The following is a 14,019-nucleotide window of genomic DNA, read 5'->3' on the forward strand; positions in this document are numbered from 1 at the left end:
AAAAAAGAAAAAGGGAAAAATAATATAAGGCACAAAGAATAAACAGCAAGACAATCATTTTGGTATACTTGTATTTGAGATAAAGAAGCTAGTAAACATTGCAGGGGAGAGTATAGCTCAGTGATAGAGTGCATGCCTAGCATGCACAAGATCCTGATTTCAATCCCCAGTACCTCCATTTAAAAAAAAAAATAAAGTAAAATAAAAAGAAGCTAAATATTATTCTGTATTTTAGACAGAGTGTATATGCATATATTTGAAATTATAGCAAATATCTTACCTACATTTCATAACTTTATCTTTAAAGAGTATTTAATAGGAAGAGAATAGAATAAGATAATGTAAAAGTATGTATTTAGAGACAGTGGGAAAGCAGGAAGACAGGTTAGGAGGAAGCAAGAAAACCCATGGGAGAGAAAGCTCTGATATGAAGGGAAAGTACAAATAAAATATTTTTTGATTTTGTTAGTATCTTTTATAGTAACTCCTTTTTCATCCTTAGGGTTCTAGTCTAGGTGGGATATACTGATGTGTTCAGAGTATTAGTCTTCTCATTAGTATCATTGGCTCTTAGCAGCCTAAATGGAATCCTCTAAGGACCCTTGGTATTAATGGTCTTCTATCCTAATATTTTATAAAAGATTGTTTATTTTCTGCTACAAAATCAAGACTTACCCATCAAGCATCACATGAGGTGTCTGGTGAAAACCCTACGTAACAATATAGGATCCATGTATATACTCTGTTCCATTCCCAGTTCAAAATTATTTTCCCTAATTACTTAAAAAAATTTTTTTTTTGCTTTTCAGTTTTTCACTAATCTAAAACCTACAGAGATGCCCAAATAGAAAGATGACAGAACAAATGTTTCAGATTTTTTTGCTTTTCAGATTTATTTTTAGCTCTTCTTATCTACAGCTTTGTACTTTCAATTTAGATTTATACCAAGTAATTATAATTTTAAAATAATATATAAAGACATTAGAAATAATGGAAAAGGACATCTAGTCATTCCTTAAAGTTTCAGTTTCAACTCCTCTAAAAAGCATATTATTTGTTTCTAGGGTAGTATCTTCAAAATGGGAAAATGTGTAGGCTTTCCTCAGGGTATCATGCATTATTACATAGTGATCCATTCCCGTTAGCACTTTCTGGTGGGTAGGGAGATAGATGGGAAAAAGAAATGGGAGTAATCATTCTACCCTTTTTATTACATCATAGTGACTTCTTTAAAATATCTGCAAAATATTTTTTTTATAAGAGAATTTCTCTTCAAAAATATTTTATCGCTTTTGGACTTTTACTGCATTAGACTTAAAAATCTATTCCAAAAATGAAAAGCACTAATATCTTTTGAATATATTTTAGAATTTTGTCTTAATTTAATTAAAATGTGAAACAACTTTAATTTCATTTTCAAGTTCTTTGGAAGAGAGAAATAAACTTTTGTCTGTTACTTTCCTTGAAAATGTTGAATTTACCCCAGTGTGTTGCAAGTACAACACCAAATATTCTTAAAATTTTCCATTTCAACGTAAAGTATATCTAGTGATACTTTGTGGTTGTACTGAGAGCATTTAACACCTGTGGAAATGGTCTTCTTTTCTGTTGGCCACTAGGTTAGGTGCTAAGGGTACAAAATTATTAATTATATCTAATCTTGAGAAAGATTAATTGTGCTTATAGAAGTGGGAGGAGTTTTTATTTTCTGTTACTATTTTAAGTTTTAAAATATGGTTAACTTCTGCAAGTTTTTGTTTAAAAACACTTTCAAAATTAAGACTACTATATCAGGTTATAGTAAGATGGAATGTTATTGGATTTAAAAACTAATAGACCCTTAGGAAGTACTGGTTAAGAAAAAAATTAGTTGAATCTTAAGTAACTATTACAATGTGATCTGCACCTTCTGCACAACAAACACAGAAGTGTTTTCTCTTGAATTATCAACCTTACAGAATTAAAATTTGCTCCTCTATATGCTGAGGTTTATTTCATTTTAAATGTCCATTTAAGAATACTCTGGGGGAAAGAAAGAATATTCTGCAATGCATTTTTACTTTGACTGTTCCACCTTCATTTTTCTTTAGGAGTTGATCCCTCTCATATTGTGTACAGCATGCCTACATCCTGAGCCTAAAGAGAGAGACCAGCTGCTCCACATACTTTTCAATTTGATCAAGAGGCCAGATGATGAGCAGAGGTGGGTGTGACTACTTCTTTGGAAAATAAATATAATGTTGACTTACTAATTTTACTAATTTGGCATCATGATTAGCATTTAATCGAAATGCCATCTTTTCTTCCTAATAACAGGAAATGCCCCATTCATGGTGCTGTGTAATGTTTTCATTCTTGTTATTCCAGTTGCTCATGTTGAATTTGTACACTTTTGTGTTAAGTTAGCTTTGGTCTTCTAAGTCTTCAAATTCAAAAATATTTCTTTGCTTTTATCTTTCACATTTGATTTCCAAGAATTCCTGAATATTCCTCCTTTTCCTCACAGATGAACTAGATACAGCATGGCCTCTTAATGGTTACGCTTTACAAGAAATAAAATATTTAATGTATGAATGTCTGCATCACTGAGCTATCTGTAAAGCAATTTCTGTGTGGCTAGAAGAATACAGTGTTTTGGTTAGTCCTAAGTCAAATACTCACAACCAGGGGTGATTGAGTGGAGAAATGAGTTACACCTGAGGGTGGTCGAGGGCCAGAATGCATGTCAGGGAGCCTTTTGGGAAGAAGGGGGATTTGATCAAACAACGGTGGTAGATGTCTACCCCAGAGAGTAAGATCTTTAAATACTAGGTGAAACTGTACAAGTGTGAACATGAACAAAACATCCTGGTGGGTGGGTAGGTAGACTAAGCACCAGGTGGATAAGATTGAGCCATTGAAACGTTTTTCTATGTTATAATTTTCGATCTTAATTGAAAAATTTTTTTTTATACTTTTGCAAAACAGTAGAATTGTACTTTATTATTAGGTAACTTTAAGTAATTTCAATACTTTTTTTTACTGTCTGTTACAATTTTTACCTCCTCTGGGAATGTTTGGGGAGTCATAAAAGTAAACCATAATAAGACAAATCAAGCCCCAAAATTTAAATACAAGGAATCTCAACTATGAGAATAAAAAGTCATGTGGACTTTAAAACTCTATAAGCATATATCTCCTTCCTACTCTTACCAAAATATACCTGAGCAAGCGGAGAAACATGTCCTTTCAGGATCTAGTCAAGATTAATCTACATTAGCAGTCTTTACATACTAGTTAAATAGAAATGAGGGAAATTCTGTCATACCATTTATTCCAAACTGAAATTTTTCTAAGGACAATTTGATGGTGCTAGATAGGAAAATTAATATCTTATTTTCTCCTTGAAAAATACTTGGTAGCTTAGTTAATTTGTAAATCTACTTACTACGTTATCATTTTTACTTTGCAAGGCAAAAACCTCTCCATCTTTATAGCCCATGTCCATGGACTCTGCATGTAAAGCTAGCAGCTGCCACCTGGTGGCCAAAAATACCTTTTAGCCTTACTTCAGGTCAAGATGCACCAGGAATTAAATACTTATGTTCACACTTAAATCTTTCAGCTTACAGAAATACAGTTATTTATTGAAATAAATTAATAATTTAGTAACTATATATAATAGGAATAACAAATAAATGAAGCAAAATTTTTAAATTAGCGTATGTTTGACATATAATCAGTTGTTGCTTTTCTTTAGTGAATCTCAGGCTTCCTTGTATCCTAAGAAAACCTTAATTTTATGCTCAAAAATGGTACACTTTGGCACTTCTTTGCTAACAACCATAACTGACCCCATATTTCTACAACTGTGTCAAATAGTAGTCAAACAGTTCTTATCCTGTGATTTTTCCATAAAGAGGAATAGTGTTTATTTTTACCATCTCAGGAACCTTTTTCCAATGCTGTTAATAATCTATAGGCCATCTGACCTTTTCTGTTTTCAGGTGTATTTCAAACTGTCATATTTTTTAGAATTTTGATCTTTGCTGAACAAGAAGTTTGAGAGGCCTAACATTTTCTTGAATAAATTTGTACATCTTTAGTATAGTAATGATGAGTCATGATTTAAAGTTATTTCATGTGAAGGTTTTGTACAAGTGTATACTTCTTACATGTGTTTGAAATGCCTAAATTTCCCCAGAGTTCATTTATTATAAATATCAAATGTTCGGAACCTATGCATATAGCTTCTCATTATTTTAAGACACTAGTAAGGGATGAATGACTAGATATTAGGAAATTTTCAGCGGGAAACAAGCAGCTAAACTGCTGTCTTAAAGCTTGGGAATTTCTTTTCCTATTTTCTTTTTATTCACTTTGCCTTTCTAAAGTATAAGAAAATAGAAAAACAAAAGAAATGTTGAGAAATAGGCATAGAAGACAATGATGTAAATAAAAAGGGAAATCAGATAGATAAAAATTACAAGGTTAGGGGGAGAAGAAACTGCAGTATACAAGGAAGACATTGGCTCAACATTGCCTTTATTGTTGTCCAGATGCTTTTTGTTTGTCATTATTTTTCTCAACTTGAGAGAACAGTTGTAGCCAACTTGGCTAAACTACATAGAAATGTAAGGTCATTTTTCAGTGTAAATTAAATGGACATATTTTGAGAAACAGCAATGAGCAATGCCTAGGCTTTTATAATTAGTATGAATTAAACATTCTATTTTGGTTTTCCTTGAAGTTGGCTACTTTGAAATATCTATGGAAAACATACTTTCTTTTTTCATTAGGTTTTACTGTTTTGAAGTCTTAGACAATCAAAAGTAAAAAAGCGTACAATTCTGCATTTTAAAGTCATTTTAAATAGAACTTCATTCTGAAGAGTGAAAAGTGTTATTTAAAATTTTATACTCATTTGAAGTTATAAATCTGTCAATTCAAATGAAATTATTGTATTATTTATATGTTATTCTATAAAAAATTACCCCAAAAGAAAACGGTTTAAAATAACACTTTTATATTACAGTTTATGTAGTTCAGTTAATCTGGGTCTTCTGCCTTAAGGTATCTTGTAAAGCTCTAATTAAGGTATTGGCTGGGGCTGTAGTCACCTCAGGGCTCATTGGGGAAGGATTTGCTTCTAAGCTCATTTACATGGTTGGTCATTGGCAGGATTCAGTTTCTCATGGATTTTTGGACCAAGGGCTTCGGTTCCTCATTGACTTTTGTCCAGAAGCTGCCTTCAGTTTCTTGGCACATGGAACTTTCCAACAGTGTCCTTCCTCAAACCATGCCAGTTGAGAAGGCAGTAAAGAGTCCCACACAGTGGATGCCGCAGGTTTTTATAACCTAATCTCATCACTTTGGCCATTATTTTGTTCATTAGAAGCAAATCATTAGGTCCAGTCTATACTCAAGGAGATGGGATTGCATAATGGCATGAATACCAGGAGGTGGACATCATTAGAAGCCATGTCAGAAGCTACCTACTACAGTTATCTTGGGTGCAATAACAAAAATTCTGATTTAAGAAATATCATTTTACTAATATGACATCACAGTTTTTAGTTGTAGAAATACTGGGAAAATAATCATTGATTGCTTTAGTAGCTAGAAACTAAAGTTCATTAGAAACTGAATCATTAAACTTACTGTAATCTAAGAATGCATATGTGAGAGGTTACTTTAGGAGGGTTTCAAATTCAGCTTCACACCAGTACAGAATCCCTTCACAGCATCTCACAAATGGTGTTGCCACTGCTGGAGGGATGAGTGTTAAGAAACTCACTCTTTTGGCAGCAGCCTATCCGTTGTTGGAAAAGTCTAATTTGATTGTACAAAAATATTATACTTCATGTTAATTATAGCTGACTCCTTATAACCCTTAGTTCCAGTTCTATTTGCTAATACAAACAAAAGTCTTTATTCATTTGTATTATTTTTCAGGCAAATGATACTGACAGGTTGTGTGGCATTTGCACGTCATGTTGGACCAACCCGTGTAGAAGCTGAACTTCTACCGCAGTGTTGGGAACAGGTAAATAACTGTATTAGCTTTTCCCTAGCCTTTATATTCTAATTTATTATAAATGCTCATATTATCTTTTTAAAATACTGTTAGGAAATATGTGGGATATAAATTACACTGCTATTTCTGTAACCCAGCACAGTAATTTAATAGTGCTTAAGAATGCTCTGGGATGCTTTGCTTTTTATTCATTCTTCCAACAGATACTTAGAAAACACTAGTTCCAGTGCCAGGTACTGTTGTCCCTAGGAATATGGTAGTGAATAAAAGACAGTGGCATTCTGGTAGGGAGGTAAGAGAAAACAAATAAATGAAATGATGTCTTGTAGTTTATAACTATGTAGAAAAAAGCAGGGTAAGAGATGGAGAGTGATGAGAACACTATTTTAGAAAAGGTGGTCAGGGAAGGACTCTCTGAGGAAGTGATGTTTAGGCAAAGATCTGAGATATGAAATGCAAAAAATACAGAAATTGCTGAGTTCAAGGATCTGAATCAGGTCGAGATATAAAATACAAAAAAAGATTTAAAAAAAACTGATGAGTTCAAGGGAGAAGCGTGTGTGTAGGTAGGTAATAGAAATAACACCTTGTATATATTATATGCTTATGTATATTATAAACATATACAGGATATAAAGTGTAAACATTTGATGTAAGAGGATTATATATTTATAATTCAACTCACTATTTACTAACAATACTTTTGGTTTTGTATTGAATTTTAGTTTTCCAGTCCTTTAGAACTCAGAATCATTGACTTTCTAGACTAGTGTTTAGGTCATTAAGCAACTTACTCTTCCATCTTAAAAGGATGGATCTCTTACTTATGAAGACAAATTCCATGGCCTTATTTATATGAGCATTGTCACTTATTCTTAGGAAAAAATATTAGTCTCTGGAATATTGCTAAAGTATATGATCTTTTAGAATTCTATTCCAATTTCTTTGTGTATTCAGTTTTTTCTTTAAAATTTAGTGGAGTCATATCTCGATTCAGTATTTGAAGGGAACATTATATAAAGTCATATCTAGATTATTCAGTATTTGAACTGTCATATTATCTCTGACAGTTCCTTATGTCCTTTAAAGATTATAGTGCATACTAATTTAAGGTAAGGTTCTAATCATTAAAAGTCAGATTAATTTGGAAAAACATATACAATGTTGAATTTACAGTTCTGTACAGTTATACATATGTATGTGTAGTTTTTTAATAGTTTTTACATTTTACTTTCTTCTTTTAAGTTTTATTGAGATTTAATTCAGATAGCATATAATTCACCTATTTAATGTGTACAATTTAGTAGTTTTTAGTATATTCAGAGTTGCATAGCTATCACCGCAATCAATTTTAGAACAATTTTATCACCCCCAAAAGAAGTCCCAACCCCTTGAATTGGTTCTCATAGTTCAAGATTATTTGGGCTATTCTCGGTCCCTTGAATTTCCAGATCAGCTTGTCGGTGTCCGCAAAGAAGCCAGCTGGAATTTTTATAAGAATTCTATTGAATTGGTAGATCAATTTGGAGAATGTTGCTATCCTAATAGTGAGCCTTTCAATCTGTGAGTTTAGGATATCTTTCCACTTACCTAGGTCTTTCAAAATTTCTTTCAACATTATTTTATAGTTTTCTGAATATAATTTATATACTTTTAAACTTTATTCTTGAATATTTTATTCTTTTTAATACTATTATAGATATAATTTTCTTTATTTTGTGTTTGTTCATTGCCAGTATATCAGAATACAATTGATTTTTCTGTGTACATTTAATTTTGAGGCTCACTGAGCTAGACTAAAGAAAAGCAAAATCAAACCTTACATATAACATACTGTGACATTCAAACCATTTTGTTTTGAGATTACCATTTCTGGATTAAATTTAATTCAGAGATGTCAGTTATCAACGTCTCTATCAACCACCTCTTCTGTAACCTGAGTAAAACATGGATATCTGTCAAGCCGCCTACCTCCAGTTTGTTGCCCAGTAGATTGCTACATAATTTCTTTTCTTAATTTTAGGCATCCAATACATTAATGAATTATGTCACCTTTTCATATGGGAATATGAGAACAGATATACTTCTTTTCCAGTCAAAGAAAGATTTATATTCTATGAAGAAGACATATGGGAACAAAACCCAGTATGTGTCATTTTTTTTTGTTATTTTTTTGTTATGGTTCAGTGTAGTCATTACAATGGTAAAACCCCATCATCTTGCATATGCAAACAGGAATGGCTTGAAGTCTGCTTACTTTAAAAACAAAATCATAACACCAGTCAGGGGCTCTGGTTAAATCTTCAATTAATTTACTTCCTAATCCCTTAGGTTAAAAAAGAGGACTATGAATCATTCCTGGCACATATTATAGACCATATCAATAAATATCCAGTAGCTGGGTTTTTCCAAATTAAAAAATATACTAATGTTACTAGGGAAGAAGAAAGTTGCTCCTGACATCCTAGGGAAAGCTTAGTTTTAGGCAAGCCTACAATCTCTAGACACCTTGCCAAATTTTCATCTTTGCTTTATCTTCTTTCTCTTTAACAGATAACCCCTGTGACCTCACTTTTTAGGCTCTCCCTGATTTCCTTAATCTTAATCTAGGTATAGGGATCCCCAAAAGTGGAAAAGGAAGAAGCTTTATTGCATTTTTAACAGGATTTGTGGTGAGAAATATTTCTCTTTTGGAGGAAGGGAAGGTATGTTGTTTATACTTGGTTTATTTATTTTTTACTCTAGATTAATCACAAATACCCTGAAAGAAGACTACTTGTGGCAGAGTCCTGTGGAGCACTGGCACCTTACCTTCCTGTAAGAATTGTAACTTTTTCTTTAAAACCTTTTTGTCTTTTTTTAACAATAGAGAAACCTTTTTTCAGGTGTCTTATACCTTTTCATCCAAATTCTGTCCTAACAAAGGAAAAAGATGAGCCAAAGAGAAAAGACTCACGTTGATACCCTATGGCATTGCAGACAGATTGGTACATTAACCATTGATTTTGCATGAGCATAAATATATTAAACTGGATCAGCAGTTCTCAAAATGCGTTCCCTTGAGGGGGGTTCCTTGATCCTTTCAAAGAGGCCCATGAGATGAAAATTATTTTCATAATGTTTTTTGTCTTTTTCCTTGTGTTGACATTTACACTGTTGGTGCAAAAGCTGTAATGGGCAACAGTTCCAGTGCACTGATCAAGGTGCAAAAGCTGTAATGGGCAACAGTTCCAGTGCACTGATCAAGGCAGTGTCACCCAAATACACTGATAATGATTGTGTTCTTCACTGTCATGCACTTGCAGAAAAAGTCAGTTTCACTCAAAAATGAGCTTGGTGAATCAGTAAAATTATCAATTCTAGTATATTTTGACCCTCAGTGTACATCTTTTTAATATTCTGTGTAACAAAATGGAACATAATGTCATCAAGTCCTTTTGCTGCATTCTGAACTATGATGACTGTTTGAAGGAAAGTAATCGAATAATTTGAGTTGGTGAGCTGAACCAGTTGCTTTTTTTGTGGGATACCGATTTTACGTGACAGACCACTGAAAAACAAGCTTCAGTTATTCAGACTTGGGTATTTGGCAGACATTTTCATGAAAATGAATGAAATGGAGCCTGTCACTTCCAAGGAAACAAGTAGACAGCATTCACTGCCAATGATAAAATTGGAACTTTTAAGTGAGAACAAGAATTTTGCAAAACTTATATCTACCACTGTGAGCTTGACAGCTTCTATTCTTATCAGAAAAGGCTATGAAAATACTTCTCCCTTTTTCGATTACATGTCTCTGTGAGGCTGGATTTTCTTAAATACTTCAACCAAAATAACATAACACAATTGAATGCAGAGCAGATAAGAGGATCTACCTATATTCTTTTAAGTCAGACATTAAATAGATTTGCAACAAAATGTAAAAGAACATCATTCTTCTCACTAATTTTTTTGTTTATAGTTTTTTTATTAAAATTATAATTTTATTATTCATGTTAACCTTTAATGAGTTTATTAGTTTTTAATAAATTAATAATTTAAAATTTCTCATTTAAAATTTCTAATAAGATAAATGTCAATAGATTTTACCCACCCAAACAAAAGCCATTTGGGATGCTCATTAATTTTTAAATGACTGAAGGAATCCTGCCACCAGAAAGATTGAGAACCACTGGACTGTTGTGCCCTTTTAGGTATATTCCCATAGGTCCAGGGATAGAGGGATGAGGTGACATCACAAATTTATTTTATTGTAAACAACTGTAGTTTAAATCAGAGCTTGACAAAATGCAGCCTGGAGACCAAATCTAGTCCACAGCCTGCTTTTATAAATAAAGTTTTGTTGGAACACAACCACACGCTGTGTATTTTCTATGTCTGCTTTCATGCTGCAACAGCAGAGTTGAGTCGTTATAAGAGACTTTTTGGCCCCCAAAGCCAAAAGTATATACCATCTGGTTTCTTACAGAAAGTTTGATGACACCTGCCTTAAAGAGTCATTTTTGTAAGATTTTTCTTTAAAAAGGGCACAAAAATTGGAATTATACAACAGTGTATGCACTATTTATGTTGCATTTACTATAAACCTCATATTCTTTAGTGAAGAGTGAGAAACCAATAGCCAAGCAGTTGTCTTTTAAAAAATAAAATTTATTATGATTTTTAATTCAGAAAAATATAAAGAAAAAAGAGTAATTCATAGTGTCATTTCCAGTAACATTTTTTTATTTTGTTAAAAATAAATTTTTGTTTAATATAGAAAAGAATAAAATGAAACTCAGAGACTTCCCTGACCCTACTCATTTTCACCAAAGATATACATCTATAGTTAGTAGTTTTTACATACCAGCTTGCATTTTTATAGCTTTTAAGTTTTTCTCACCCAGAATTAATCACAATATATAATGTTCTGTACCCCTTGCATGGGAGTCTGTGCATTTTTAAATTTCACAAACTGTTAATACCTCTGTATCTTGCTTCTTTCAGCATTTGCAATTTTAGTTTTGACAGTGTTAAATTGCCCCCAGCCAAGATAGCACAGATTGTACTCCCATCAACAGTGCATTAGAGTTCTTATTTTCCCATACCTCCACCAAGAACTGGGCATAATCAAACTTTTTGTAAAATGTTTTCCTATCTTTTAAGAAAACTGGTATCTTGTTGTTGTGATAATTCTTATATATAGTATATGCATGAGTGAGTTTGAGCATCCTATTATTTATTGTTCCGAGACAGAGATAAACATCACATGCTTGCAGAGAAGGAAACTGTTCTATACTGTTCCTAGTAGTAAGATGCTAAGCAGTATTAATAATGGACTTAATGTTTGTTCCATGGAACTCCACTTGCCTTGTACACCACTCTAACTGATAACAGTAAAACCTCAGTGTGGTCATGGCTTCAATAGAGTAATGCCTCCTGACTTGGTCTGTGGGTTCCCTGTAGCATACTGAAACTAACTGCCACAGTTGCCCTCAGCCTAGATCACTGTAAAGCAAATACCCAGCTGAAGTTTACTTACCTCTTTCCTGTTGCCTGTGCTGATATTAACCAAAAAGCCCTTTTAATACACTTTAAGAAATTTTAGGGGGCAGTTTTTAGCCTAAAGGATAAATAAACAAGGCTATTTCCAAAAGACATATTCACTAACCTAAATATGATGAAAATTTACTAAAATTACATATATTTTTGTTTCTAAAAATCAAAACAAAAACTAGGGTATTTTAAAATGTCTTTTAGACCTTACTTGGCATACGAAATTGCACTGTAGATTTATGAAAATTGTCATATCTTTTTATTTGAACTATTATATATAAAAATGACCTAAACAAGTTTAGGTCTAAAGAATTTTATAAATTGATCAAATTACAATAATGGTACAAAAAAAGGAAGGAAGGGCAAGAATTTGTGTAACAGTAAGTGGCGTTTAGTCTAATCTCAGACATTAATTAGGATAAAACTATGGGGAAAAAAGTGAAATTAAGACACAACAGTGATTGACATTATATTAAATAGTAGCATCTAAGAATAGCAGTGCAGTTTTTTAAAAGCACTTTTAAAAGTTCACTCTCAGATTTTATCATTCTGTTTGAATTTTTTTTCTCAGTTCTTCAAAAAATAGGAACATCAGGATTTTATGTTTCCACACTCCTACCCCAGGCAGATGTTTTAATTAGCAGAGTGATTTTTGTAATCCCTCCTGGATGCTCTTCTCTGAGTTGCACAGGTAGTGGCAGGAGAGTCATTGTTTATAGCAGAATAGTGACTGTTGATTTGCCAAAAGTACACTGTGAAGATTGGAGGAATTGGCACATATTTAATAAAAATATAAAAACATGCTGGGAGATGATTAATACCAAGTTCAGGGTAGATAGTATCTTTAAAGAGGGAGATTGGAGGAAGAGAGAGAGAGTAGAAGAGAATGATGCTTTAGCTGTATCTGTCATGTCTTGTCTTTCAAAAATGAAGACACAAACATAGCAAAATGTTAATATATATTTAATGTGGGTTTTAAATACATGGATATCTGTCATATTTTCTATACTTTTCTGCTGCTGGTCTAATTAAATAATAAAACATGTTCTTGTTTATTTTCAGAAAGAAATCCGCAGCTCCTTGGTTCTTTCAATGTTGCAACAGATGTTAATGGAAGATAAGGCAGATTTGGTAAGAGAAGCTGTGATCAAAAGCCTCGGTATCATTATGGGATACATTGATGATCCAGACAAATATCAACAGGTGTGTTTTTCAGAATGAATCTCATTTATTCCATTATAAAATTCCAGATAGTATAATATTCCAAATCTCTGATTCAGATACCCTACCTATAGTGGAGATGACAGGTATGTTAGCCTTAACCAGTTGAAGTTGGCTGCCTGGTTTCAGTTCTTCAATTCTGAGGAGAGAATACTTTGATTCATTTATAGTATCTGCCACAACTTTGTGGCAGGAAATTGGCGACAGACATGCCATGTTATCACCCTTTCTCTTTGATTTCCCCATCAGTGGATACATGACATTTTTGTTTAAGGAAATTGGGAAGGGTAGGATTATGTATGGCTTTCTTTCTGGCTTAAAATGTCTGCTGATGTACTGCAATGTATACTATGTTTTAATTGTGTTTTTAGATTATTTTTCCTTACTTTTTTTCTCCTCCTTTTTCAGTTTTATTAGGCAGAATTTAATTTCTTTTAAGTCTACATTTTGCTTGTTTCCTTTTGGCAGGGTTTTGAATTGTTACTGTCGGCCTTGGGTGATCCCTCAGAAAGAGTAGTTAGTGCAACACATCAAGTATTTTTACCAGCTTATGCCGCCTGGACTACAGAACTTGGAAATTTACAGTCTCATCTTATACCTACATTGCTGAACAAGATTGAAAAACTTCTCAGGGTAAGTGCTTCCTTTAGTATATAGTTAGCAGAAATTTAAATGATGTGTTCTAAGGCAACGTGGGGGGAACAAAGACAGAAAATACCACCTAACTGAACATTCTAGTAAATTACCCATTAAAGATTCTGTTGGTCTGAAGGCAAGGGTGATTTGAGGAGGTTTAGCTTGGCTGAAGCCAGAGCAGAAAGGGCATGATCTGACTTTGTTAAATGAAATAGCACCTTTGTGGCACTAACTTATACACTATTCACAATGCTACCTCTTCCTAGCCTCTTCTGAAGACTTAACTATTTTAGGTAAAGTGTCAGCTTCAGTTCCCCAAATGCAGACATAACTAAAATATGAGTCTCTAAAGCTTTCTTATTTACACAATGTCAAATTGCTTTGACTTTATTTCACAGCTGTAGTTCATGTCCTCACTTTTTAAAATGAACTTTCTATTCTCCCCCAAGTAAATGAATTGAAGAAAAGTTGAAGAAACAATAGAAACTTCTTGGTCTAATTTTTGTACTTAAAAAAAAAAACCTTCTGGACCTTTTTAGAGTCTAGAAGAAAAACTAACATTTCTTTAATACCTGTTAATTATGTACCATTAAGGCAGATACTTAATATAT

General features: G+C 32.8%; 1 protein-coding gene across 9 annotated transcripts in view; it reads left to right on the top strand.

The window, feature by feature from the left end:
- The window catches only part of RELCH (RAB11 binding and LisH domain, coiled-coil and HEAT repeat containing), a 100,064-nt gene that overhangs the window by 44,724 nt on the left and 41,321 nt on the right, over positions 1-14,019 (top strand). For all 9 annotated transcript variants that reach the window (XR_012503308.1, XM_074355297.1, XM_074355292.1 and 6 more), the window contains 5 exons: positions 2,091-2,203; positions 5,935-6,025; positions 8,762-8,833; positions 12,614-12,754; positions 13,241-13,405. Coding sequence is in view for 8 of the 9 variants with exons in the window: in XM_074355297.1 (XP_074211398.1) it covers positions 2,091-2,203; positions 5,935-6,025; positions 8,762-8,833; positions 12,614-12,754; positions 13,241-13,405 (582 nt within the window). In the remaining variant the exon portion in view is untranslated. The remainder of the gene's footprint in view (positions 1-2,090; positions 2,204-5,934; positions 6,026-8,761; positions 8,834-12,613; positions 12,755-13,240; positions 13,406-14,019) is intronic.

Source organism: Camelus bactrianus, chromosome 30 (assembly GCF_048773025.1).
Source record: "Camelus bactrianus isolate YW-2024 breed Bactrian camel chromosome 30, ASM4877302v1, whole genome shotgun sequence".
Classification (NCBI taxonomy): Eukaryota; Metazoa; Chordata; class Mammalia; order Artiodactyla; family Camelidae; genus Camelus; species Camelus bactrianus.